The 24,103-nt window shown below is 62.5% G+C and overlaps 2 protein-coding genes across 3 annotated transcripts in view; both read right to left on the bottom strand.

Moving 5' to 3' along the window:
• Nucleotides 1–315: 315 nt before the first annotated feature.
• C16H16orf95 (chromosome 16 C16orf95 homolog) lies at nt 316–11,054 on the bottom strand. Its single transcript, XM_058674811.1, has 8 exons — nt 11,027–11,054; nt 9,505–9,820; nt 8,114–8,165; nt 7,592–7,729; nt 5,604–5,750; nt 4,044–4,080; nt 2,990–3,191; nt 316–347 (listed from the first exon to the last, which is right to left on the bottom strand). The coding sequence occupies exons 1-8, from the start codon at nt 11,052–11,054 to the stop codon at nt 329–331; spliced, it is 939 nt and encodes a 312-aa protein (XP_058530794.1). The 3' UTR covers nt 316–328.
• A 9,750-nt stretch (nt 11,055–20,804) lies between these two features.
• FBXO31 (F-box protein 31) overlaps nt 20,805–24,103 on the bottom strand; it is a 28,195-nt gene continuing 24,896 nt past the window's right edge. For both annotated transcript variants that reach the window (XM_058674136.1, XM_058674137.1), the window contains 4 exons: nt 23,093–23,202; nt 22,570–22,723; nt 21,573–21,877; nt 20,805–21,030 (listed from right to left, as the gene is read on the bottom strand). In XM_058674136.1, the coding sequence (XP_058530119.1) occupies nt 20,808–21,030; nt 21,573–21,877; nt 22,570–22,723; nt 23,093–23,202 (792 nt within the window). In that variant the 3' untranslated portion in view covers nt 20,805–20,807. The remainder of the gene's footprint in view (nt 21,031–21,572; nt 21,878–22,569; nt 22,724–23,092; nt 23,203–24,103) is intronic.

Genomic DNA, 24,103 nt, shown 5'->3' with positions numbered 1-24,103 from the left:
AGCCACATGCCCTGTCGTCCCCAGAACACCGGCCGGGCCCAGCAGGGCCCCATTCCCCAGCATGCTGGCCTCAGGCCCGCGGGTGAGGCACCGACTGAGACAGGCTCCTGAGGCCCAGCAAGGGAGCACGAGCCCTCCTGAGCGAAGGACACTCAGAGGCCGCCAGGGCCGCCGGCTTAGACAAACACATTTATTGACCTCACAGACTTCAGACTCGTCAGGAGAAGCGCCAGAGTGTAAACACCGCTGGGTCCGGGGTGCGCACGGCCGTCCATAGCGGGGACCGCTCCTGAGCAGGCGGCTGCCACGGATGTTCTCAGGTCCAACTTCAAACCCAAAATAACTGCCTGGAAAGAGAAAGACAGTTAGCAGACCTGTCCTTTGGCCGGCCCCTGTTGGTGGGTGGGTCCCTGAGTGGAAGAGGGTGGCACGGGGCTCCCCACTGTGCTCAGGGAGGGTGGGGGTCCCTGCATCACAGGCCGAGACCTCCAACCCCAGAACCCACAAGCTCCTTGTGCGAGGGGAGAGGGTGGAAATCCCACCCCCGCTCCTGTGAGCCCCCAGAGCCTCCTACCCCAGCGTCAGACCCGCTGCTCTGCACCTGCTGGGGCCTGCCTCCTGCGAGCACGCCGGCCCTCCTCTCTCAGTCCAGCTCCTTCTCTGTCCCTCCCAGAGTGCGAACAAACCAGATCTCACACAAGTTGGGAAAAACAAAAAGCAAAGTCCCTTGGCTGCTCTTCAGGTTCTTCCGGGTTCAAAGGCCGTGCACCCCCCGGAGAGGCTGCCGAGGGTAGGGGGTCTGCACACGGATGTCCCCACAGCACTGCTGGCCAGCACACAGTCAGACGTGACACATCTGTCCCACTCCAGGACCAAACTCACGGGTAAACACGCACCCACTTCCAGCCATGACAAAGTGACCAGGAGGGAGCTAACCTCCTGCTGTGACCAGCCAGAAGCCCAGACAACCGTGTTCAGACACTAGCCATTTTCTAGAATATTCTTTCTCTGACTGTAGACAGACATGGAACCCGAGGTGCTTGTTCACACGTCAGGACTGTGTGTTGTGTGTCAGCACACTCTTACAGGTCTCCCACTGCCAGGCGTCTGTGTCCATGGATTTCCCAATTCCACTTCCACAGAAGTCTGATGGAGGCGCGGGGAGAAGTCTGGCTGGGGTACTAGAGGAAGAGGAGGAGGAGGAGGAGAAGGAGGAAGTAAGGTTCTCTTGGCTGCCCCGGCAGAGAATACAACATACCCAGCAGACACGGGTGACCAAGGGCCTGCCACAGTTCCAAGGGGCGGCCCTGGACACCTGGCTCATGGGGCGGCCCTGGACACCTGGCTCATGGCTCAGGGCGTGGCCCTGGACACCTGGCTCATGGCTCAGGGCGTGGCCCTGGACACCTGGCTCATGGGGCGGTCCTGGACACCTGGCTCATGGCTCAGGGCGTGGCCCTGGACACCTGGCTCATGGGGCGGTCCTGGACACCTGGCTCATGGCTCAGGGCGTGGCCCTGGACACCTGGCTCATGGGGCGGCCCTGGACACCTGGCTCATGGCTCAGGGCGTGGCCCTGGACACCTGGCTCATGGCTCAGGGCGTGGCCCTGGACACCTGGCTCATGGGGCGGTCCTGGACACCTGGCTCATGGCTCAGGGCGCGGCCCTGGACACCTGGCTCATGGGGCGGTCCTGGACACCTGGCTCATGGCTCAGGGCGTGGCCCTGGACACCTGGCTCATGGCTCAGGGCGTGGCCCTGGACACCTGGCTCATGGCTCAGGGCGTGGCCCTGGACACCTGGCTCATGGGGCGGTCCTGGACACCTGGCTCATGGCTCAGGGCGTGGCCCTGGACACCTGGCTCATGGGGCGGTCCTGGACACCTGGTTCATGTGGCGGCCCTGGACACCTGGCTCAGGGGGACCTGAGCAAGACACTGGCTTTGGGGGCGAGGGGTCCAGGGGCCTCACACGGCAGGGAAAGGCCTTCCAAAGCAGAGCTCCCGTCTCAGGATCAGGACTTCTTCTGAGAACAGAACATGCAAGAAAAGTGGGCGGGCCTCAAGACACAACCACCTCCTCAGCAACCTCTGCGATGTTTCTGGATTGTTTGTGGACTACATGGGAGGAGCAAGAACACAGCTGGCTTTGTGCCACAACAGGTTAAGGCACTGCCTGCAACCCTGGCAGCCTGTGTGAACACAGGTTTGAGTCCCAGCTGCTCCACTCCCACCCCAACTTGCTGTTAATGCAGCCAGGGAAAGCAGTGGAGGACAGCCCAGGTTCTCGGGTCCTCGTCAGCCACGTGAGAGACCTATGGAAATCCAGGCGCCCAGCCCAGCCTACCCCAGCCCCGGCTGCTGAGGCGAATCAACAGATGAAACCCTTTCATGCTCTCTCTCTCTTCTCCCCACCCCACCCCCAGAAGAGTACCCTTCCAAATAAATAAAAATAATAAAAGGAAGAAAAAAATTAAAAGGGGGAGGGGCTGGCTCAATGGCTTATCTGGCTCATCCGGCTCATCCTCCACCTCCAAGCCCCAGCAACTCACATGGGAGCCAGTTCCTCCCCTCCCATCCAGCTCCCTGCCTATGGCCTGGGAAAGCAGTCCAGGACGGCCCAAAGCCTTGAGACCCTGCACCTGCAGGGGAGACCCAGAAGATCCTGGCTCCTGGCTTCAGATTGGTTAAGCTCTGGCCGCTTGGCCATTTGGGGAGTGAACCAGTGGATGGAAGATCTTTCTGTCTCTCCTTCTCCCTGTACACATGCCTTTCCAGTAAAAATAAATAAATCCTTTAACACACACACACACACACACACACACACACAAGCAGGTCTGTGTGCTAAAAGCACCACCCAACTGCAGTGGTACCTGTGGCTGGTCCCAAGCCCCGCGCTCCCCAGTCCCCAATGTCCTCTGAATTGGGGGTCCCCTGGGCGGTGAGCCCGGAGCCACCCCCAGCCCCCAGCCCCCAGCCCCTGCTCACCGAATGGCCCTCAGCACAGTCTGCAGGCAGGCCAGGAAGGTAAAGCTGACAGGCAGGAGGGAGTCCGGGGGGCTGCCTGTCTTCCCAGGGGTCTCCAGCTCGTCCTGGCACAGGGCCTGCAGCTGCTGCCACTCGAGCAGCAGGCGCCCGCTGCAGCAGACTCTCCAGCAGTTGTAGCAAGGGCGCAAGTCCAGGGGCCGTTCTAGGTGCAGAAGCATGGCTGTGAGCCCAGGGCATGGTCCCAGAGCCATCCTGGACACAGAGGCTGGCACCGCCCAGAGCTGCTGGCCGCGTGGGCTTATTTGTGTGTGTGTGAACAGGACACACATAGGGAAGTCTGATCCCCCAAACATCCCCAATCCCACAGAGGTGAACAATTTACACTGCCACTAACCAGGCACCTTTCGTATCAGCAGAAGGTGCTGATTCTTGGCCGCGAAGAGGCAGTGTGGGCAGCTGTCCGTTTCCTGGGCACTCCTCAGTGCTGCCCCTAGGCGTTCCCTCTGACCCCTGACCCTGCCCTGCGCCCACTGCCACCCTGCTCACTGCTGACTGACATACATTTCCCATGGATTTTCTGAAGGCCCCACCTATGAATACGCCTTGGCATAACTACAAATAGTATGCTGGGAACACACGTGAGTCAGCCTATCATGTTCTGAAGCCACAAATAACACAGGAAGGCACCATATAGGGAGCGTACACGCATGTCACACTGCAGTCTGCAACCACACGGGTGTAGACAGCACATATGGGGAGCATACGGGTACTAGACTTTGCACCCAAGTAACTATCTGTTACTTCCATGTTTCTGTGGGCTTTAGAAGTACACCCCCCCCCCAGTGACAGAAATCGTAGGAGCCTACAGCTTCTTGTGAAACCATCAGCAACATTGCCCAAGCCCACTTGCAAACAACGCCGAGGCTCCCCAGGGACACAGGGTATGGGCAGATGTGTCGCCAGGCACAGTGTGGTGAACCCACCCTCCCCACTGTCACAGTCACAAGTCTCCCCTTTCCTGGGGAGCAGAGGGAACACACATGTGCTGAGTTACCTTGGAGGCCCCTAAAACTCCACTGCCTTTTCACCACCTGAAAGGCAAACACACGGGTGGCTCCTCAGCCTGGGCACCCTCCAGGAGGAGAGGACAGACAGCTTGGGTGTCCCTCCAGAAGGCAAGCCCGGGTTCTCCTTCAGAGGTGCACTGGGCCTTGCCTCTGGGGAGCCAGCAACTGGAAAGGTGGGGACAGAGAAACAAGCCCCTAACTTCCACCCAGCTTGCCAGGGGGGCCTGGGGAGAAGAGGCAGGGCCGGGCAGACCCCACACCAGGGGGGCCTGGGGAGAAGGGGCAGGGCCGGGCAGACCCCCAGCTGTCACTTCCTGGGAGGCAGAGCCATGACGGTCAGCAAGGGCCTGAGAAAGAGGACAGGATCTGAGGGCTGGCTGCCTGGGCCCCCCTCTCGTACCACCTGCCTCCACACCAGCCGGAGCCAGGGACCACAACCTCAGGACCCTGGAGAGGTGGGAGAGGCAGGGGATGGTAGGAGAGGCAGGGGATGGTGGGTGAGGCAAGGGATGGTGGGAGAGGCAGGGGATGGTGGGTGAGGCAAGGGATGGTGGGAGAGGCAGGGGATGATGGGAGAGGCAGGGGATGGTGGGAGAGGCAGGGGATGGTGGGAGAGGCAGGGGATGATGGGTGAGGCAGGGGATGGTGGGAGAGGCAGGGGATGGTGGGAGAGGCAGGGGATGGTGGGAGAGGTAGGGGATGGTGGGAGAGGCAGGGGATGGTGGGAGAGGCAGGGGATGGTGGGAGAGGTAGGGGATGATGGGAGAGGCAGGGGATGGTGGGAGAGGTAGGGGATGATGGGAGAGGCAGGGGATGGTGGGAGAGGTAGGGGATGATGGGTGAGGCAGGGGATGGTGGGAGAGGCAGGGGATGATGGGTGAGGCAGGGGATGGTGGGAGAGGTAGGGGATGATGGGTGAGGCAGGGGATGGTGGGAGAGGTAGGGGATGATGGGAGAGGCAGGGGATGGTGGGAGAGGTAGGGGATGATGGGAGAGGCAGGGGATGGTGGGAGAGGTAGGGGATGATGGGTGAGGCAGGGGATGGTGGGAGAGGTAGGGGATGGGGGGAGAGGCAGGGGATGATGGGAGAGGCAGGGGATGGTGGGAGAGGCAGGGGATGGGGGGAGAGGCAGGGGATGGGGGGAGAGGCAGGGGATGGTGGGAGAGGCAGGGGATGGTGGGAGAGGTAGGGGATGGTGGGAGAGGTAGGGGATGATGGGAGAGGCAGGGGATGGTGGGTGAGGCAGGGGATGGTGGGAGAGGTAGGGGATGGTGGGAGAGGCAGGGGATGGTGGGAGAGGCAGGGGATGGGGGGAGAGGCAGGGGATGGTGGGAGAGGCAGGGGCAGGGAAGAGAAGGAGGGCAAGCAAGCATCAGCCACGGCTACAGAAGCCGTCCTCCGCAGAGAGCCCGGAACCCCCGGCACCCTTAAGGGCCGACTGGCCTCCTCTGTGCCCGGCCTCCTGCGCACAGCTCTGCGGGGTCCTCCCTGGGCACCCGAGAGGCCTCACACTCCCCTCACTGCCGTCTGTTGGTCTCCTCCTTACCTTCTTCGCAAACCTCAGGATGCGGGGCACCCAGTAGGGCAGCAGCACTTGACTCCTGGACACAGGGAAGTGGACCCTGAAGCAGTGGCACAGGCAAGGGCGTGAGTTCAAGGTCTGGGAGACAAGAAACTGCAGCATCTTTTGGATCTAACAGAGAGGGGGAGAGAGTTCAAGGGCAGATGGGGCCGTGCCCTCGCCTCCAACAACAAGCCACCTCTCAGCATCGGCCCAGGGACCGGGCTGAGAGCCGAGTCTCCCCTCCCCCCCCCGACAAAGGGGCACCGGCTCCCACCCCAAGGCGGGAGGCACAAAGTCCAGCCTCTCCTGGTGTGGCCTTGACTCTGGCTCAATGTCCCCCGCTGGGAGGAGGGCTTCGCCAGCGTCCTGGCGGTCTACTGGATGCCACACAGACACAGCCCCGACTGGCTGCACCCACAAGGACATTCCTGCACCCCGTGGTCCCCACCAGCCAGGGGCAGCCCCACCCCTCCATGTGGCCGGCTCCAGTCCGCTGCCCCTCAACACGAGAGCCCACCTCCACTCCAGGAGAGGCCCCTGGCGGGCGGCTGAGCGCCTCCATCACAGCTTTCTCCACCTGCTGCCCTCGCCTCAGCCGCTCCGTCCGCCCTCCAGGACAGCTGCCTCGCTGCTGACCCAGGCACTGGAGGCACTCACTGAAGACCGCGGAATGCCCTCTCAGGGCAGCTCGAGCTCCGGCCAAAGCGCACCATGTTTCCTCATGGCTACACAGGGCTGGCGGAGGGCCTCGTGCGGCGGGCAGCGGGCAGCTGGGCCCCTCTCTGCACGATGCCTGTCCCGCACAGCCGCTGCTCACCCTCTCCTCCCCAAGCACGAGTTTCCTGTGCCACAAGCGCCTGCCCCTCCTGGAGGTGTGGGCACAGCCCATGCGGTGTTCCCCCCAGTGAAGCCCGGCCCCCGAGGCCCCTCCCCGCACGCTAAGTCCCAGGACTCCGGGGAAAGCTCCCTTCCTCCTGCCGCGGGCTAGCAAGCATGCCACGAGGGCCACACACCTACAGCCGTGGGGCGTGCTGCCCAGTGGGAGGCACGGAAGGGCGCAGCTGCCACCCTCCCCACAGGCTCGGCTCACCCTCAGGCCTCCTGAGGCCTTGCGCAGGTCTGAGAGCTGGGGGCGGCCGGGGGGCGGGGAGACAGAGACGGAGCCCCAACCTCCTAGCGCCCCGGGACTTGAGGCCCTCTGTGTCAGGAATGGCAGGCTGGCTCCTGCTGCCGGGTCACCTCTGGCACTGCCCTGAGAACACGCGGGGGCCAGCCAGGGCTCCACGACCAGAGACACGCGGTCCTGCTGCAGGGCTGCTCAGCTGGACCCAGCCTGGCAATCAGGCCGCCGTGCCCAGGCATGGCACGTGGCAGCATGTGCCCCGGGAGCGCCGGGAGGCAGGGCGAGATTTCCATCCCAAGGGTGGAGGCGCAGAGGGTACCCAGCCAGGCGGCCATAAAGCTGTGACTTCCTCCCCTCCTGGCAGGAGTCAGGGTCGCCGCTTGCAAACGCCATTGGCCGCCTTTTTAGAAGATTCAGTCTGCACCATCATGGGAGCCACCCTGCCCCCACGTGGATATTTCAAGGAGAACTGAGGCCTCCATCCAGCGCTGTCCACAAAGTCCAAGCAGCCCTGCTGGGCACGGTCACAGGTGGACAGAAGCCACCGGCCGTCAGGAGGGCACGCCATGGGCACCACCCCGGCCATGCGGCGTGCCGGAAGCCAGACAGAAGGCATATGCACTTCCGTTTACATAAACTCCGAGATGCAGCGAAGCTCTGATGGCAGAACGCCGTGGGGTGGCAAAGCTGGCCGGGCACACTTCCCGTGAGCACACACCATGTGCACATCCAGGTCCTCACAGAGTCTTCCAGAAATGCTGAAACAACGCTCCTAGACCATGCACACCTCAGGTGACACCCCAGCACGTCCATCAAGACACCAAAGACCCACTGGGTCAGCACCTACCTGCTGCCGGGGCTGCAGGGATAAAGGCACCCAGTAGGGCAGCACGGCCTGGGCCCTGGGCACAGGCAGGCGGCCAGATGCGACGCGGCCCGCACAGCAGCAGGGCTCGTGGTGGGCATCCCGGAGGCCGTGGCACAGCTGGGCGAGAGGGAGAGGACAGGGGACGTGACCGTGCGTCCGCAGCGCCAGGCAAGGGACCACTCGCCATGCTGCCCACTGCCCACAGCAGCTCACAGGCCGGCCGTGGGGAGGCCCTCGGGGCAGCATCGAGGGGGCTGCCACGTGTACCCCGTAACCCTGAGCAAGTCTCAGCTGCCCGCTGCACACTGCCGAGCCTTGCCGGCTGCCCTGGGGCACACAGAGCCACGCTGGGCTCTGAGTCACCGCACAGGGCTTTGCAGCTCACACCCACACCAGCAGGCCACCCGCCGGAAGAGGGGAGCCCGCTGCGGTGGGGCCCTCGGGGGCAGGGGACCCACACGGACACTGCACTGCGTGGCGCCCGACACCCCGCTTCCTTACCAAGGGATCGGAGACGCACGCGTCCCTCCTGAGGGTCTGCAGCGCGCCCCTCCTGGGAAAGAAGCAGGAAGACTTGGCCCGGCGGGACAGGGGCTCCAGGCCAGCCAGCCCCGGGACAGACTTGGCACCAGACCCTGCCTGGAAGGGGGCACGCCAGCCACGGGGCTCTGCCCAACCTCCCGTCACCGGCAGGACACGACAGGCGCTGCCCTCTGGGTACTGCCAGGCCGACTGGGGCACTGCGCAGATGAAATGCAGAAAGCGGGGTGCCCGGAAGCCCCGGGGTTCTCCCCCCACCCCAAGGCTGCGCCCAGGGAGGTCTCCGCAAAGCTCAGCTGCCCAACAGTGACGGGTCAGAGTGCTCGCGACACGGAGGCCACGGGCACGGATGGGCTTCTGTGCCACACCCTGGGTCAACTACCAGTATCCGTATTTCACTTAAATAATAGCGGGGGTCACTGAACTCAACGCCCCTCCTGCTGGCCCAGGAACACACGGGCCGGGGTCTGCACTCCAAGCAGGCCCCTCTTAGGACACCGGGGCTGTGGCTCACGCACCAGAAGCCCCGCTGCCCTGCGGCCGTTCCGGGACACTCCCGCGGCCCTGCCAGGGGCCTTGGTCACCACGGGAGGCCGGCATGAAGGAGACACACGGAGAGACGGCCAGGGACCACACCTGCTTCCGGCCACGTCCTAAGGCCCACTCCTGACAGTGCCAACCACTGCAACTGACAGCTGTCCTGCGTGGACTCGGGCGGCATCAGGGGTCCCAGCCCGGGCACTCCTGGGAGCCCCGACCCTGCGCCATGACGCACGCCCCTCGGCAGGACGTGGACGCCGACGCCCAGTGCGGCTGCCGGAGCGCAAGCTCCCCCACGGCCTCCCCCTCACACCCAGTGTCCCCCACGGCCTCCCCCTCACACCCAGTGACCCCCACGGCCGCCCCCTCACACCCAGTGACCCCCTCGGCCTCCCCCTCACACCCAGTGACCCCCTCGGCCGTCCCCTCACACCCAGTGACCCCCTCGGCCGCCCCCTCACACCCAGTGTCCCCCTCGGCCGCCCCCTCACACCCAGTGTCCCCCACGGCCGCCCCCTCACACCCAGTGTCCCCCACGGCCTCCCCCTCACACCCAGTGACCCCCTCGGCCTCCCCCTCACACCCAGTGTCCCCCACGGCCTCCCCCTCACACCAGTGACCCCCTCGGCCGTCCCCTCACACCCAGTGTCCCCCTCGGCCGCCCCCTCACACCCAGTGACCCCCTCGGCCGCCCCCTCACAGCGCTCCCCCGCCGCAGCGCCTGCCCCCCGGCTGGCCAATCAGACGCCGCCTTCTAGAAGCCTGCGCCGACGGTGCGCGCCGGGCGAGGGCGGACCGGGAAGGCCGCTCACCGCTCCCACGCCGCCGGCCGGAGGATCCGCGGGCCGCCGCCGCTGCAGTCGCCATCCGCTGCAAGGAGAAACAGGGCAGAGGCGAGCGCGTCCCCTCGTGTCCGCCTCGCCCGTGGGCGTCCACTGAGGGTGGTTTCTGGGAAGCGCAGTGACAGCCGGTGACGAGAGCGCTGCTTCAGGGTCTCCCCCGTGGAGCGGCGGGAGGCCCCGGGGTCACGGGCAGCCCAGCCAGAGGCCGGGGGTGCGGACCTCAGGGGCGTGCGGCCTTTCCAGACCTTGGGTCCAGGTGGACATTTCCCACGGACTTGAAGCTGCCCTTGGGGAGGACAGGACCTGCTCCCCTGCAGCCCATGGCAGGAACTGTCCCGTGGGTGGACGGTGATGGCTGCCCCGGGAGCCGGAGAAGGGCCGAGTGCGCCTCGGGATTCTGGCGGGCCCCTCAGGCGGGGAGACCACCGCTGCACAGGGAGAGGCACACCCCCCACCACCACCACCACCAAGGGCCGAGGCGACCCCCGTCTGGGCGTCCAGTCAGGGAGAGTCTGAAAAGCCCCTTCCCGTCTCTGCAGCCCACTCCACGGCTGTCTGCTGCCTGGGGAAGGGAAGCCGTGGCCGTGGTTCCCCCAACCATTAAGCCCTTTTCGTATGCCTGGCTGTTCTTTCCGTGGTGGTCGGCAGCAGCCAGCCAGCTCCTGTCCAGCAGGACAGCGCCGCGGCTGCCAGCAGGCAGTGCACAGAGCAGGGCTCCCTCCCCGAGCCCTGCCAAGGAGGGGACCCCACTCCCTCCTTGTGTCTTCTGAACAGCAGAGGCCGGCATTACTCCCAAAGCACAGCACGCCCACGTGTGGAGTTTTGATTTGGGGTGACTTTGTTATCCCCAGGCACCCTCGCGTAGCAAAGGAGTCCACCAGTCCAAGTGCTGTGCCTGAAGCCAAACGCAGTGTTTAGAAACTGAAATCCACCACTTACAACACTGGCACTTCATATGGCGCCTGTTCAAGTCCCGGCTGCTCTGCTTCCTACCCAGTGCCCTTCCAGTGCACCTGGGAAAGCAGCAGAAAATGGCCCAAGAACTCCTATACCCACCTAGGAGACCCAGAAGCAGCTCTGGCACCTGGGTGCCAGCCTGGCCACTTGGGAGTCAAACAGCAGATGCAAGGTCTCTTTCTCTCCCCCTCTTCCTACATAACTCTGCCTTTCAAATAAATAAACCGTTAGTAAAAAAAATTTTTTTTAATCTAAACAAAAGCTGCAGTTCTCAGTGTCGCTTGGGGACACTTTGGGGTCTCTCTGAAGCCAGCCTGTCCCAGCGGCACGTTGGGAAAGTCCGAGGGACGGCTCCCCCACAGACTTCTGTCCACAAGTGCTCCCAGCCGGCCCTAGACTGCCCCTGCTGCGGGACGCCCCTGCTGCGGGCTGCCCCTGCTGCGGGACGCCCCTGCTGCGGGACGCCCCTGCTGCAGGCTGCCCCTGCTGCGGGCTGCCCTTGCAGGCACTCTGAGGTGCTGCCTCAGCCCCTTACCTCTGCCGTGTGGGATCGCTGGGGTCATGGTCACCCTTCCGTCCCGATCTCTGCAGCATGGATACGGTGTGGCACCCTCCTCCGGGCGCCCGTGGAACGCCAGCGTGCTGGCCTTCCCCTGCTCCAGCCCGCTGCAGCCTGCGGGGACATGGCGCCATTGTCATCCTCTGGCCATCACGGCACCATGGAAACAAGTGTGGCCCGGAGCCCGGGACAGACAGTGGTCAGCTGTCCTTGGGCCTCTATCACCCCCTCCCCAGCCTCTGGGATGCGTGCTGGCATTCTGTCTGAACTCTCAGACACCTTGCTTAGGAGAGCCTCCCTGCTGGTGTCCTGCGTCCACTCGTGTCCTGTGCCCGTGGCGTCCGGAACCGGAATGCTGGGAACAGAGGAGAGGAACTCCGAGGTGGTGAGCTGTCCCCAGCCCCCACTGCCTTGGGCCACGTATTGGGTTGTGAAGCCTAGACACACACATCAGACCCAACTTCCTGATTGGTGTCCCGGCCCCAGCCTGTGGTCCTGCCCACTGACGGCCCTCTGTCACCCGGGCAGCCATGTGAGGACAGCAGCAAAAGGTGTCCACTGTGTGGCTCAGCACACACGTGTACACTGCACACACACACACCACCAGGTCCCAGGACTGACCTCCTCTTTAACCACGTCCCTCCCCACACCAACACTCCCTGCCTCGGCCTTGAATTTCTGCGTGCCGATGTCTCAGGGTCGCCTCGACATCTGGAGGAGGCCTGTCCCCAGCAAGAGACTGGGAGTCCACGAGGTGTCTCCAGACGCCGCGGGCAGCTCGCCTGTCAGCTGCTCGTGTGACCTGCCCTTCCGCCGCTAACACCTCTGGAGGGGTGTGGATGCTGCTGCACAGCACAGGGGACATCGAGGCCCTGCTGGGGGCCGTGGACTCAAGGACGGCTCCCTCGGTACGCAGGCTCCTGGGGACCACGCGGCCCTGGAGAATCCGGGCTGCCTCACCTTGGCCACCCACCAATATCCACGGGGCTCCCCTCCCCGGCCCGGCCCCTTCCTTCCCCATCGGCTGCCCGTGGCCTCCAGTCCCCTGGCACAGCCCCACACACCCCTCTTTTCCTCACTAATGTTTTCCATCCTGGGAGTGAAATGCAGCCACACAGCACAGCGGGTAACCCCGAGACAGCCCCCACAGGGCACTGAGGGGTGTGGACACAGCCCCAGCGAGCTCCTGCCGCGAGCACCGTCGGCGTGGCTGAGTTCTGGGGACAACGGCCACGGTGGGCCTCAGGTCACACAGCCTTCCGTCAGCAAGCCTGTGGTATCCACAGGTTGGCCTGATGGGGTCCTCAGCAGGGCGTTTCCCAAGGGTGGGCGTGGACAGCCCGGGGGAGGCCCACTCTGCCTCCGGCTCGCCGTGAGTCTCACGACAATGAGCTCAGCCCAGGGGGCAGCGTACCCCAGCCGTCGCCAGAGGACGGCACGGCGTTGGCCACCCTGGACATCAGCTGGGCAGCTTCTTGCCCACGTAACAGTGCCCAGTGCCACCCGCAAAGGCCTTGGAAAGCTCAAGGGCTTTACGCGCAGCCCCAAGGTCAGCTCCATGCCTGTGCCCTCCAGGCGGTGCCACGGGGTCGCAGGCCATCTGCTCAGCTGCCCTGAGCCTTCTGCACCAGCTCCCCTCGGCTTCCACAAGAGAGCTGGACTAAAGGTCGCTGCTGTCTCTACAGAGCAACGAAGGTGGGCCCAGCCGGGGTCCTCTCCCTGTCCTGGGGCCCACCCTCAGCCAGCGTCGCCCCAATTGGCCCCATCCACTGTGAGCTGGGGCTTCTGAGGCAGGATTTCCCTAGGAGGAAGGGCATCAACACGGGGCCGCACTGTGGCGTAACAGGCTCAGCTTCCACCTTGCAAAAGGAAAAAAAAAACCAAAACACTTTTAAAACCACCTCACACCAACACCAGCTCTTCCTAGAGTGGTCAGGGTGCCGTGGCCCTGGGCAGGTCCCTCAACCTCCCCCTCCTGCTAGGGGAACTGACCCCACCGGGCCTGCACGCCTGCATCAGTGTAGGATTAACGCCTGTAACCCACATGGTGCCACAGACACATGCCAACTGTGCGACCCTGCCCCAGCGTGGTCTCCACCTGCAGGAGGCTGTGCCCGGCAGCAGGGAGGGCCCCACACAGGGTGTCGTCAGGGACCTTCAGACCCAGGGGCCCAGAGGTGCCCTCCCTTGGGTGGTGACAAGGTCAGCCACCATGGAACGCGACTTCTTAGGACGGGGACAGGTCCTGGCCCCTCTCAGGGTAAGGGGAGGATGTTTCTGGCTGGTACTGTGGGCAGGGATCAAGCCACATGCAGTGACCATGAATGCCCACAAGAGGTCACTCTTCTGATGAGCGGGGACAAAGGGAAGATGCCAGGTGCCAGAGCGGCCAGCCAACTCCGCCCCTGGACCTGTAGTCCCTTTGTTGAGATGCCAAAGGCCAGGGAAGCCACCCGGACAGGCAGTGTGGAATCCATGCGGCGCCAGTGGCCTGACCACCGCCCCTCCTCCTGCTGGCGTCCATGCACTGGCTACAGGAGCACCCAGATGCAGGGTCCACCCCTGCCCTGGTACTCTCCTGCTGTTCCCTGGCCCTTAAAGAGCAGAGCCCAGAGACTGCAGGGGTGCCAGGGCCCTGCCGAACAGGTGCCCACTTAGAGCCCCCCAAGCTGTCTGCAGCCCATATTAGGGAGCAGGCCAGGTGGCGGGGTCCTGACAGGAGCCAGCTTCCCAGAGACGCCTGGCTCCTCACTGCAACTCAAACCACCAAGCTCAAAACAAGTACCTGGAAACAGCAGGGGCAGCGCCGCAGCCCTCACCCAGTGAAGCCCCCATCCAGCAAAGCCGGGCACCAGCAGGGGCAGTGCCACAACCCTCACCCAGCGAAGCCGGGCAGTGCCACAACCCTCACCCCAGCGAAGCCCCCACCCAGCAAAGCCGGGCACCGGCAGGGGCAGTGCCGAAGTTTCCTGATGCTTTCAGTCCTTCCACGCTGTGGCCATGTCACGTGTAGACCTGCTGGGGACCCCGGGGTGGGAGAAACGCTGCCCTCAGGCAACGCGACCCGAGTCTCCATCCCTGCGTCCCCATGTCGTAAACGTGAGGCCGCTATCATGCAGCAGTAAATGTGAAATCTGCCCTGTGTCTTGTTCGCTCTGGTTCTCCTCGTTTCCTGTGTCCATCCCTCTCACACACCCCTATATCCCTCAGTGGGTCTGGCACCTAGTAAGGTTCCCCCCGCCCTGACCAGTGGGTCATCTCAGGACCTAAGCAAGCGGGCATTGGGCGTTGGGCTCACCTCCGTGCCAGCAGAGTGGCCCAGCTCAGAAGGCGGCCTTCAGGAGGCGCTTTCTTCCCCATTTCTCTCCACTGTCCGTGAAACTGCTTGAAGTTACATGATGATCAAACTTGTTACATCCAGGCTTGGAAACCCCCCTCCTTGGCTACCTTCCCTTACCCCAAAGCCCAAGGTTTTAGCCCTACAGGAAAAGCCACATGACTTCCTGAGAGCCGCTGAAACAGCACCTGAGGCCAAGGACCCCGTCGCCACCTCGTCACCCTGGCACCCCCACAGGCGCCCGAGGAGGACCCACTCAGTCCACCACACACTCGTTCAGCAGCCTCCTTCAGACAGCCACCCTCAGTGTCACCGTCAAGTCCAGGGCAGCCCCCTGCGCCCACCCAGTGCTCGCAGGCCTCCCCGGCGGGCTCCCTGAGCAGCCGCAGAACTTCAAACCCCGCTGCTGGCTGAGCTTAAGGACAGCACTGAGCAAGACCAAGTCCCTGCGGTCCCGGAGCTAGCTTGCTCGTGAACAGACGGCAGCAGACAGAACGGCGGACCAGTTTCCCCAGAAGTGAGCGGGCACAGAGCAGCGCTGGGTGCTGGGTGCTGGGTGCTGGGTGCTGGGCGGCGCGGCTTCGCTGACCCTGAAAGACACTGCACAGCTTCTGAGTCACCTCAACTCTCACACTGTCCTTTTTCTTCCTAAATCACACTGAATTGTCACTTTCAAATTTGGTCATAGGACTAAACAATATTTTTTACTCCACCCGTCATTTTAAGAAGTGTTTCTTTTAAATTTCCACATTTCATCACACATTGTCCACCGTTTTTATTAAATTCAACATTTTGTGCAGAAATATTGAATTCTTCATCATTATTAAAATTCCCCTGGCTTGTCAGCATGCACTGTGTGCTTTGTTAGAATGTCACACCACACCCCCAATATGCACTTCTGTTCACAGCATGCTGCTCCCCAGTCCTGTATCTGCTCACCCTCCTGCCCGCAATGTGCCCCCTTCAAAACCACCTGCTCTCGCCACACTGCTCGTTCAAATGTCAACCAACCTATGATAATGAAAATAAAAGCTACGAATATACACACACACACACACACAATTTATTTATTTTTGTTGGAAAGTCAGATATTCAGAGAGGAGGAGAGACAGAGAGAAAGATCTTCCGTCCGATGGTTCACTTCCCAAGCAGCCATAATGGCTGGAGCTAAGCTGATCCGAAGCCAGGAGCTTCTTCTGAGTCTCCCACGCGGGTGCAGGGTCCCAAGGCTTTGGGCCGTCCTCAACTACTTTCCCAGGCCACAGGCAGGGAGCTGGATGGGAAGCGGGGCTGCCAGGGTTAGAACAAGCACCCATATGGAATCCCAGTACATGCGAGGCGTGGACTTCAGCCTCTAGGCTACCGCGCCGGGATGGCAGTGGCTTTTACTGGTCCTCTCCACCACTGAGGAGCGTGGTAAGACTTGGAGAAAAGCGCGAAAGTTCGCAAATGGACCAGATGGACTGCCCACGGACAATCTTAACATACTTGAAGAGGTTTTTCCTTCTACCCACCCGGACTGGGACCCCAACGCTGTTGAAGGCAGGTGAGTGCTAACCCTGTCTCAGCAGACTCTGTTGGGAAGCCTCCAGGCAGCAGCGCGCCGCCCCACCAATATGTCTAGGGTAACGGAGCTAATGTGAGGGCCATAGGAGCCGCACATCGAAGCTACACTCCCACAGGCCCTGAGGCACCTGAAAATAGGGAGCTCCTAAACTTAAATTTTGTCTCTCAGGCAGCTGCTGAGATGAGGTAAAAACAGCAAAAATTAGAAGGTTTTCAGGGCAAAAAAAATTATCTGAATGAATAGAAATAGCCCAAACTGTTTATAATAACCGAGATACTGCAGAGGATAGACAAACCAAGCAGATAACTGTGTTAGAGGCGAGACAGGAAAAGCAAAAAAGAGTTGAATTAGGCAGTAACACGAGAGCCCGGGTGAACCCCGCAAATCCGAGCGCCCTCTGTGGAGGAGCGGCGCTGGAAACAGGAACAAGCAGGAACAGTGGGTTCCGGCTCAGAGGCCCCAGTGGGCCCCTGGCAACCGTCACAGTGGGGGGCAAGACCAGGAGCTTCCTAGGCACGGCGGGGCCACCTTTTCAGGGTTGCACGGCTCCTGCCCTGGCAGCACAAGCAGCCATGGGCACCCAGCGGCGCAGACTGCCGCCCGGGGCAGTCTCAGTCAAGACACGGCTACACATTCTTTTCTTCCAATGCCAGTCCGTGCCCAGGACACTCAGGTCGGGATCTACCGTACAAACCCACTGCAGCCCTGAAACTCTCGGAAGGCGGGTTAAGTGTACAATTTCAACCAAGCAAACCAGTACAAATTATGACTGTCCTGTTGGGAGAAAGCCTCCTACAACAAGAGACAGATGAAGCGCACGTTCAAGGCAGGGCCCTCCTGAGCCGGCTCCAGCTGGAATCCCCCGTGGCCAGGGCTGGAACCAACCCACCAGGGGGGTTCTGTGCAGCCTTGGCAGAAACGTGTTGCTGACACGCCAGCCAGTCCTGGCCCTGGTCAGAGAGGAAAGGAAAGGGAAAAAGCAATCAACCAATCTGGTAGCTGGTTTCAAAACTGGTTCTCCTGGCCCCGCGGCTGACCAGCCTTCCGTCTGCAGCAGCCAGCCCCGACCTACGCTATCAGTACCGCAGGCCCATGGTAATGAATTGGCTATTAGATTGCATAAGGTGACAGGACAAATTAAATTTTGATTCTAAAAAATAACTAATCCCATTTAGAATCAGAAGAACTGGATGCCGAGGAATCAAAGGTTTGATTAGTCACAAAGAAAATGGGGAAATGTAAGTAAAGATAGCATGAGGTCAAACAATAATAAACAAGTAAAGAGAGCACAAGGCCATTATAATGTAAGGTCGTCATTGCTTGAGTATTGCAAAGGTAAAAACAGAAACAGCGCAGAGTGACTACTCTTCAAGCTCACCACTTTAATCGGCCTGACTAGGCCAGGAACAACACAGCTTGACGCTTGCTTCCCCGCAGCATGAGAGCTTAGTCACGGAGCGGTGGCCCCGCACCAGGAACTTTCGTACTTAGCCAAGTCCCATCAAGCCCACACACCAAACATCCGGGAATGAGCTGACCGGGACATGAACTCCGTATGTGTCAATCTTCTATAAAACTCTGTTATTGGGGCCACACTCGGCAAGCGGTGTCAGCCCAGGTCAGTCCAGCTCGCTCAGTTGCTTCTGCCTTGCTTCCGCTAATAAACCTTTGTTGCAGCATCCACTGCTTGTTGACCGAGCAGCCGCAACGTCCTGCCAAGTTCTGCGTTCGCACTACATTCCCACTGAAAATCGTCTCCACTCACAGTATTCATCAGCAGGTCAGGCTGGGAACCCAAGGGACTCCACTCTGGTGTTAAACGCTTGACGCGAGAAAGGCAAGAGCTCTGGGCCCCACGCTTCTCTCAGGCCACACCACGCAGGGCACAGGCTGCCCACGCCCCTGGGCACAGGATGTCAGGGTCGCAGAGGCTCCAAGCAGCCACACCCACACTCCCCTGACCTAAGTGGGAACCTGAGTTTGGTGAGGCTGGGGTGTGGGTCGGCCCCTAAGACCCACAGCCTGCACCACACCCACCCCGCCCCCTTAGGACACATCCCCACAGCCCACGAGGGCTGAAGGGCAGACGTCACTGAAGGGGAAACCAGCAGGCACACCCTAGGGACCAGGCCGGGGACACAGCTGCCACCTCCAACGGGGTGCCTTGGGCCAATCCTGCTGGAGACCAAGGGGCCCTGTGACTCCCAGCCTTCCTTGGGCTACTCTCCCCAGTCAGGGCTAGGGGCTCAACATCAAGCGGTGTCAAGTTTTCCTAAGTAGGCTGATTTCAGACCAAAAGCACAGCGAGGCTCTGCAAGAATGCGGACATGACCCGCCCCCTCCTCTGGCTGGCCCCTGTGAGCACAGACCACACCCAGGGAACCCCGCTCCCACCAGCAGCCTCCCGGAAACACACACCACCAGCGCAGGCCCAAACTCAGAGCCAAGTCCCCTACAGAAGCTGAAGACATGCAGGCGCCATTCTTTATCTGCACCCAAACAGCGAGACGCTCACCCGTGTGGCACAGGGTCGGTGCCCTCAGGCCAGGGGGCATCCCAGAGAGTACTCACCCAAACACTACAGTGACAACAGTTAGAGGGGACAGAACAAAAATGGCCTGGAGGAGCCTGGCGGTCAATCCAGGGGCCTCATTTTCCAGGAGCCACCATGGCCAGCAGGGGCCACCGCGGCCAGCAGGGGCAGGGCAGTGCTAGCTGGAGCTCTCTGAGTGACAAAGCCATGGGCGAGCATCGTCTGTCACCAGCTGAGTGACCCACAAGCTGTGCCAGCCCGAGGACTCCCTGGCTGGCAGGAGGATCTCCTACAACAGCCCTCAGTGGGGGTGGGGAGACCACGGAGCAGCCCCTTGGCCGGGCACATGTGCCAGGGTCACACCTGGGGAAGCTGCGGAGCAGCCAGCAGGTCCGTAAGCTCCGCAGTGGCCAGCAGCCACTGTAACAGGCCATGGCAGGCAGGAGGCTGGTGGCTGCAGGCGGAGCAGGGCTGACCCTGACAGGGAGCCAGCCGAGTCCCCTTGCTCCGGTACGAGGGCAGCTGCTGGCGGCTTCTGGGCCAATTCAGAACCCGTGACTGCCCTGAGTGTCTCCTGCATTGTCACAGCCCAGAGGCACCAGGCTGCCAGCCCACCCAGCCAACTACAGGCCCCCCGACTCCCAGCCTCCCAGCTCCCTAGGCTCTGCAGCACCCCAGGCTCCCAACCCCCCCAGTTCCCCAGGCTTCCCAGCCCCCTGCCTCCCAGGGCTCAGGCTCCACAGCACCCCCAGCTCCCCAGTTCCCCCTGAGGCCCCAAGTTCTGTAGTATTCCCGGCTCCCAGGCTCCAAGCTCGGCAGCACCCCCAGCTCCCTGGCTGACCACACTACCCCCCACAGCAGCCACATTTGTTGGAGTTGCTACTGGTAAAGCTGTGTAGCCGCCCAGACACCAGAAGCAGGCTCGCGAGACTTGAGGAGTTTTAATCAGAAGTACTTTCTTCAATCACTATGCTCTGTACAAGGCGAGGCGAGGCGAGGAGGGGCCTCCGTGGAGCTGGGCAGGAGCCCTAAGGGTGAGCGAGCCTGTTGGTAAAACCTGCACCTTCCCGGCTGTACGTGGACAGCAGCCGCGCCCTGGGAGCCACACGCCACGGCCAGCTCCCCGGGGCTCCGCGGCCAGTCACCACCGCCCAGTCCAGCCGCATTTGGCACAAGGAAGTCAGAGCTACAGGGCCGGGCGGGCCATGACAGGGCTTCTGGACCGACCTGGGCGACGCTGGAAACTACGACCCAAACTTCAGGACACACGCTGCTAGAACTGGGAGGGTGAGGCGGGGGCCCGGGACAGCTGGGAGCAGAAGTGTCCCTGCTGCTGCCACAGGGGCCCCTCCTCCTGAGGGTCAGTGGGACTTCCAGGACGGTCCACTCAGGGGTGCACTCTTGGAAGCCAGGGGAGAAGGTGCCAAGCAGACCAAAACTGGGCACGGAGCTCCTTTCACTTTCAAGACCAGTCAGGGAACGTTCCGGGATGCCTCACGGAGACCAGTGAGGAAGCTCCCCTACGGACAGGCACCAGGATGGACGTCTCCCTGGGGCGCGGCCAGGGTGACGCCTCCTGCGCACCTACGGGCCCGCCCTCCCCACGCGGACAGGCCACAGGAGGAGGCAGCAGAGGCCCACCCAGGATGGCGCCAGATGCAGGCGGGGGGAGGAGGGACTCACAGCCACCCGCAGAGGCCTCCGCTCCTGACCCCACCACACACCAGGCGACAAGACACAGCACGCCGTGGTGGAGGCTTCAGGGCTCAGGCTGTTCAGCTTTGTAAGGCACCGCCACGGTCTCACACACGCACCCTGAGCTGCAAGTTATGAATCACTCTAACGTGGGCACCGTGGGAGCAAGGGGCCTACAGACACACTCCTCCAGAGTGGGCGCAAACACCACAGCGGGTGCAGGAAGCGGGCGGCGGCGGGCCTCGCAGCACAGTGCCCCACCAGGGACAGGTGAAGGGCCAGGACGGCTGACCTCGGGTCTACAGCCAGAACGGGAGCAGGACCGGGGGCTCGGACAGCCAGCCCACCTTATCCCGCAGGAGAAAGAGGCCGGCAGCGAAAGAACTGAGCCCAGCCTCCGATGCCCCCACACTGCTGCCCGGGAGCCCGTCCCCTCCTCCCGACTGCCGCAGCCACCTGTTGGCCATGTTGCAGCCCCGCGTCAGCTGTCCTGCACAGCTCACGGACATACAGGACTATGTTACACACTGTACAAAGCGTCCTGGGGGGCCGGGCCCCCAGCAGAAGGTGCGACTTGCAGAGTGCATGCTGCGGCCCCTCGGCGCAGGGGCAGGCGCAGACGTGGTCAGCACGCGACGGCCTGGATGCTCTTGAGCATGTCGTCGAAGGCCTGCGGGGACGGCGCCTCGGCGTTCCGGAAGGCGGCCCGCACCCGGCTGTACAGGCTGAAGGACTTGAGCTCCAGCCAGATGAACCCAAAGCGGTCCTCGTCGAACAGGATGAAGAGGCCAGGGGTGCGCTCGGGGCTGGTGAAGCCGTGCCCGGCGATGAGGCCTGTGCCGTAGAAACTGAACAGACAGGCGGCATGAGGGATGGGAGGGCACCGCCCAGCACATGCCATTCTAGATATTCTAGAACACCCTCACGCCAGGCGGGGTCCTTCCACATTTACTGCTATCAGGTAGGCAGCGGCAGAGTGACCCCACAGAGGGACTGGGCCCAGTTATGGGGGCGGGGGTACCAGGTGGACCCTCCTGACCCGGGGTGGGGGTGTGCCGGGTGGACCCTCCTGACCCGGGGTGGGGGTATGCCGGGTGGACCCTCCTGACCCGGGGTGGGGGTGTGTCGGGTGGACCCTCCTGACCCGAGATGGGGGTGTGTCGGGGGTGGGGGTGTACTGGGTGGACCCTCCTGACCCGGGGTGGGGGTGTGCCAGGTGGACCCTCCTGACCCAGGGTGGGGGTGTGCCAGGTGGACCATCCTGACCCGGGGGCATGAGTAAACTGGGAGACAGGCAGCCCTAGAGAAGCCAGAAGCCGTGAAGCCCTGGAGCCCTGGAGCCCTGGAGCCCGCCCAGCCCGCCCTGCTCCGCGTGGCCAGCTCTCCTCACCACATCCTGCACGTGCGGGGGTAGTCCTCGCTCCTCGAGCTCACGCCCACAGGCAGCACAAATGGCTGCCCCTGCCCGGACTGGGCAGGCTGCTCGGCTGCAGCCGCTTCCTGGGCGGGCCGGCCGGCTGGTTCCTTGCCCTCGAGCTGACCCTCCTGCTGCTCCAGCCGCACCTGCTCCCGCACCTCCAGCACGAGGCGGGACAGCTCGTTGAAGCTGCGCAGGTTCTCGATGTCCGGCAGCTGGACGCGGTGCCTCAGGTCTATTTCCACCGTCTGCTGCCCCGCAGGAATATTGGGGTCACCCTGCAGAGTGGGTGGGCGGGGACGCACACAGGCACATGCAGACCTGCCCCCATCCGGCCCCATACACCCAGTTCTCCCACTGACAGCCCTCAGTAGGCCCACCCAGGACAGGGTCTTGTGGCTTCACCCAGCAGCCCATCCAGACAAGCAAGGGTGACCAGGTGTTCTGTCAACATGCCGTGCCCTCCTGCGGCAAGGTTGGTGGCCTTGCCCAGGACGGGGGCCTGTCTGAGGAGCCCCAGGAAGATCCTCGTCCCCACAATTCCCCGGGGAACGAACGACAGCCAGAAGCAGAAGCCACACGCACCCTCTGCCTGGGAGAGGGGCCCGACGGGACAGAACCCAGCTGAGGCCTGCAGAGGCCAACAAGCCCACTGAGGGCCACTAACATGCTCCTGGAGCTGGCAGTGAGCTGTTTAGGCAGCCAGGCCCAGCTCACAGGGCAGCTGTGAAGCCAGGCAGCTGCCGGGGCCATCTGTGCCACACGGGCATTGCAGTGCCTACAGTTCGGTCTCCAGACAGCTCGGGGAAGCCCAATGAGACCAGGTCCTGCGGGGCTGACCAATGACAGTGCCCACTGGACCCACAGACCCGGGCGCAGCACTCCCAGGCTTCCTGGTGGCGGAGCCCAAGGTACAGCATCCTCAACACAACAGAGCTGCCAGGGCCCGGCGCGCAGCCCGCCCACTCACCGTGATCTTGGTGCCCCTGGCCAGCCAGCCATGGAAGCTGAGCATCACCACCTCCAGGCCATGGCTGCCGTAGGTGCCCTTGAAGAGGCCGGGCTGGATGAGGTCGTCCGGGCGGCTGGGCGGAAGGTAGATGCGACGGTAGGTCAGGCAGTTGCTGTGGAGGGTGGAAGAGGCAGGGGCTCAGCCTGGCTAGGGAGAGGCTGTCCTGGCCTGCAGGCAGGAAGGCATGGCATGGCACCGCTAGCGCCCTTGCCCCCACCCCCAGCCACGGCCAGGGACAGGACAAGAACCCAGCCCCTGCAAGGGACACGACTTTAGCAGGACAGTCACAGGAGGAGCCACGTCAGACATGATGGTCCCCATGGGGGGGCAGGGGCCACACCCCACAGAGGGCAACGGGGTGGGCCACACCCACTCACTCGTATTGGTCGGTGGACGGGGCTCCTGCCCTGAGACCCCGCAAGCACTCACTCGTACTGGCCGGTGGACGGGGCTCCTGCCCTGAGACCCCGCAAGCACTCACTCGTACTGGCTGGTGTAGATAAACTTCATCAGGATGAGCTCCTGCATGTGCTCGTGGAAGATGTCCTCCAGCGTGCGGCCCCACTCCTCCCGCAGCCAAGTCCGGAACTCCTGCCAGAGAGCACGTGCCATGAAGGTAGCCAGGACACATGGCAGGTGCTGGCCACGATGCTGACGGCAATCCTGTCCTCCCACATGTGGACCATCCCAGCGGGGTGAAGAGGGGAGCTGCAGCGAGCTGTGACCCCCAGTGCAAGGCACCCAGCTGCCGAGGGCCTGGGAGGCGATGCTGGGCTCCCAGGCAGGGACAAGGGCTCCGGGCCGGCCGTCACACAGGCCCGGATCTGCAGCACATGGCCTGACCCCGCTTCCCGGCCCGGGACAGTGAGCAGTTCGCTCCTGGGCCGGCGTGTCGGGGCTGCCCACGGGCACTGGACAGATAGGCAGGCAGTCATCACCACAGAGCCAGCACAATGCCAAGGGTACTCAGTGCTCAGTACCCGATTCAAACCTCTGCATCCCAACTCAACACGACAAGGCAGAACCGGCTCTACTGAGGCAAAGCGATGGACCAACAAGCCACCACAATCTGCTAACTGCTTTAAAATCACAGCTCTCAAGGCCAACAAGAAAACAGAAGTTACTACAAGGCCAGTACTTTAAAACAAATCAATTGTATTTGTGTACACTGGCATACAATATTAGCAAATAAAAACTTTCAAACTTCCACTTGCAACATGCTTTGGTCACACAGACCAACATCTGAAAACCACATATTGCTAAGAGTACGTGGCTGCCAGGCAGGCAGGCAGGCGTCCACACGCGGCCTGCAGGCTGGGCTCTGCCCCAGCACCCTTCCACCACGCTGGCCGAGCATACCCAGACACAGGGTCGCTAACAGGCTGCCTCTGAAGTCCACACGGCAGCTCCACTAACCCTAACCTGCAGCCACTTGCAAGTAGATCAGTGGATGGAAGATAGCTGTCACTCTGCCTTTCACATCATTAACCTT

The sequence above is a fragment of the Ochotona princeps genome, chromosome 16 (assembly GCF_030435755.1).
Source record: "Ochotona princeps isolate mOchPri1 chromosome 16, mOchPri1.hap1, whole genome shotgun sequence".
NCBI classification, from domain to species: Eukaryota; Metazoa; Chordata; class Mammalia; order Lagomorpha; family Ochotonidae; genus Ochotona; species Ochotona princeps.
Note: the sequence above shows the minus strand (reverse complement) of the source record. Positions and strands in the feature narration are given on the sequence as shown.

Bases quoted from the DNA above. Each gene is read 5' to 3' on its own strand.
- C16H16orf95 (XM_058674811.1), bottom strand. From the start codon at position 11,054: ATGACCCCAGCGATCCCACACGGCAGAG. The intron at 9,821-11,026 runs GTAAGGGGCTGA...GTCCTCCCCAAG, and splicing joins AGCGATCCCACACGGCAGAG to GGCAGCTTCAAGTCCGTGGG. The intron at 3,192-4,043 runs GTAACTCAGCAC...TTCTGCACCTAG, and splicing joins GAGTTTTAGGGGCCTCCAAG to AACGGCCCCTGGACTTGCGC.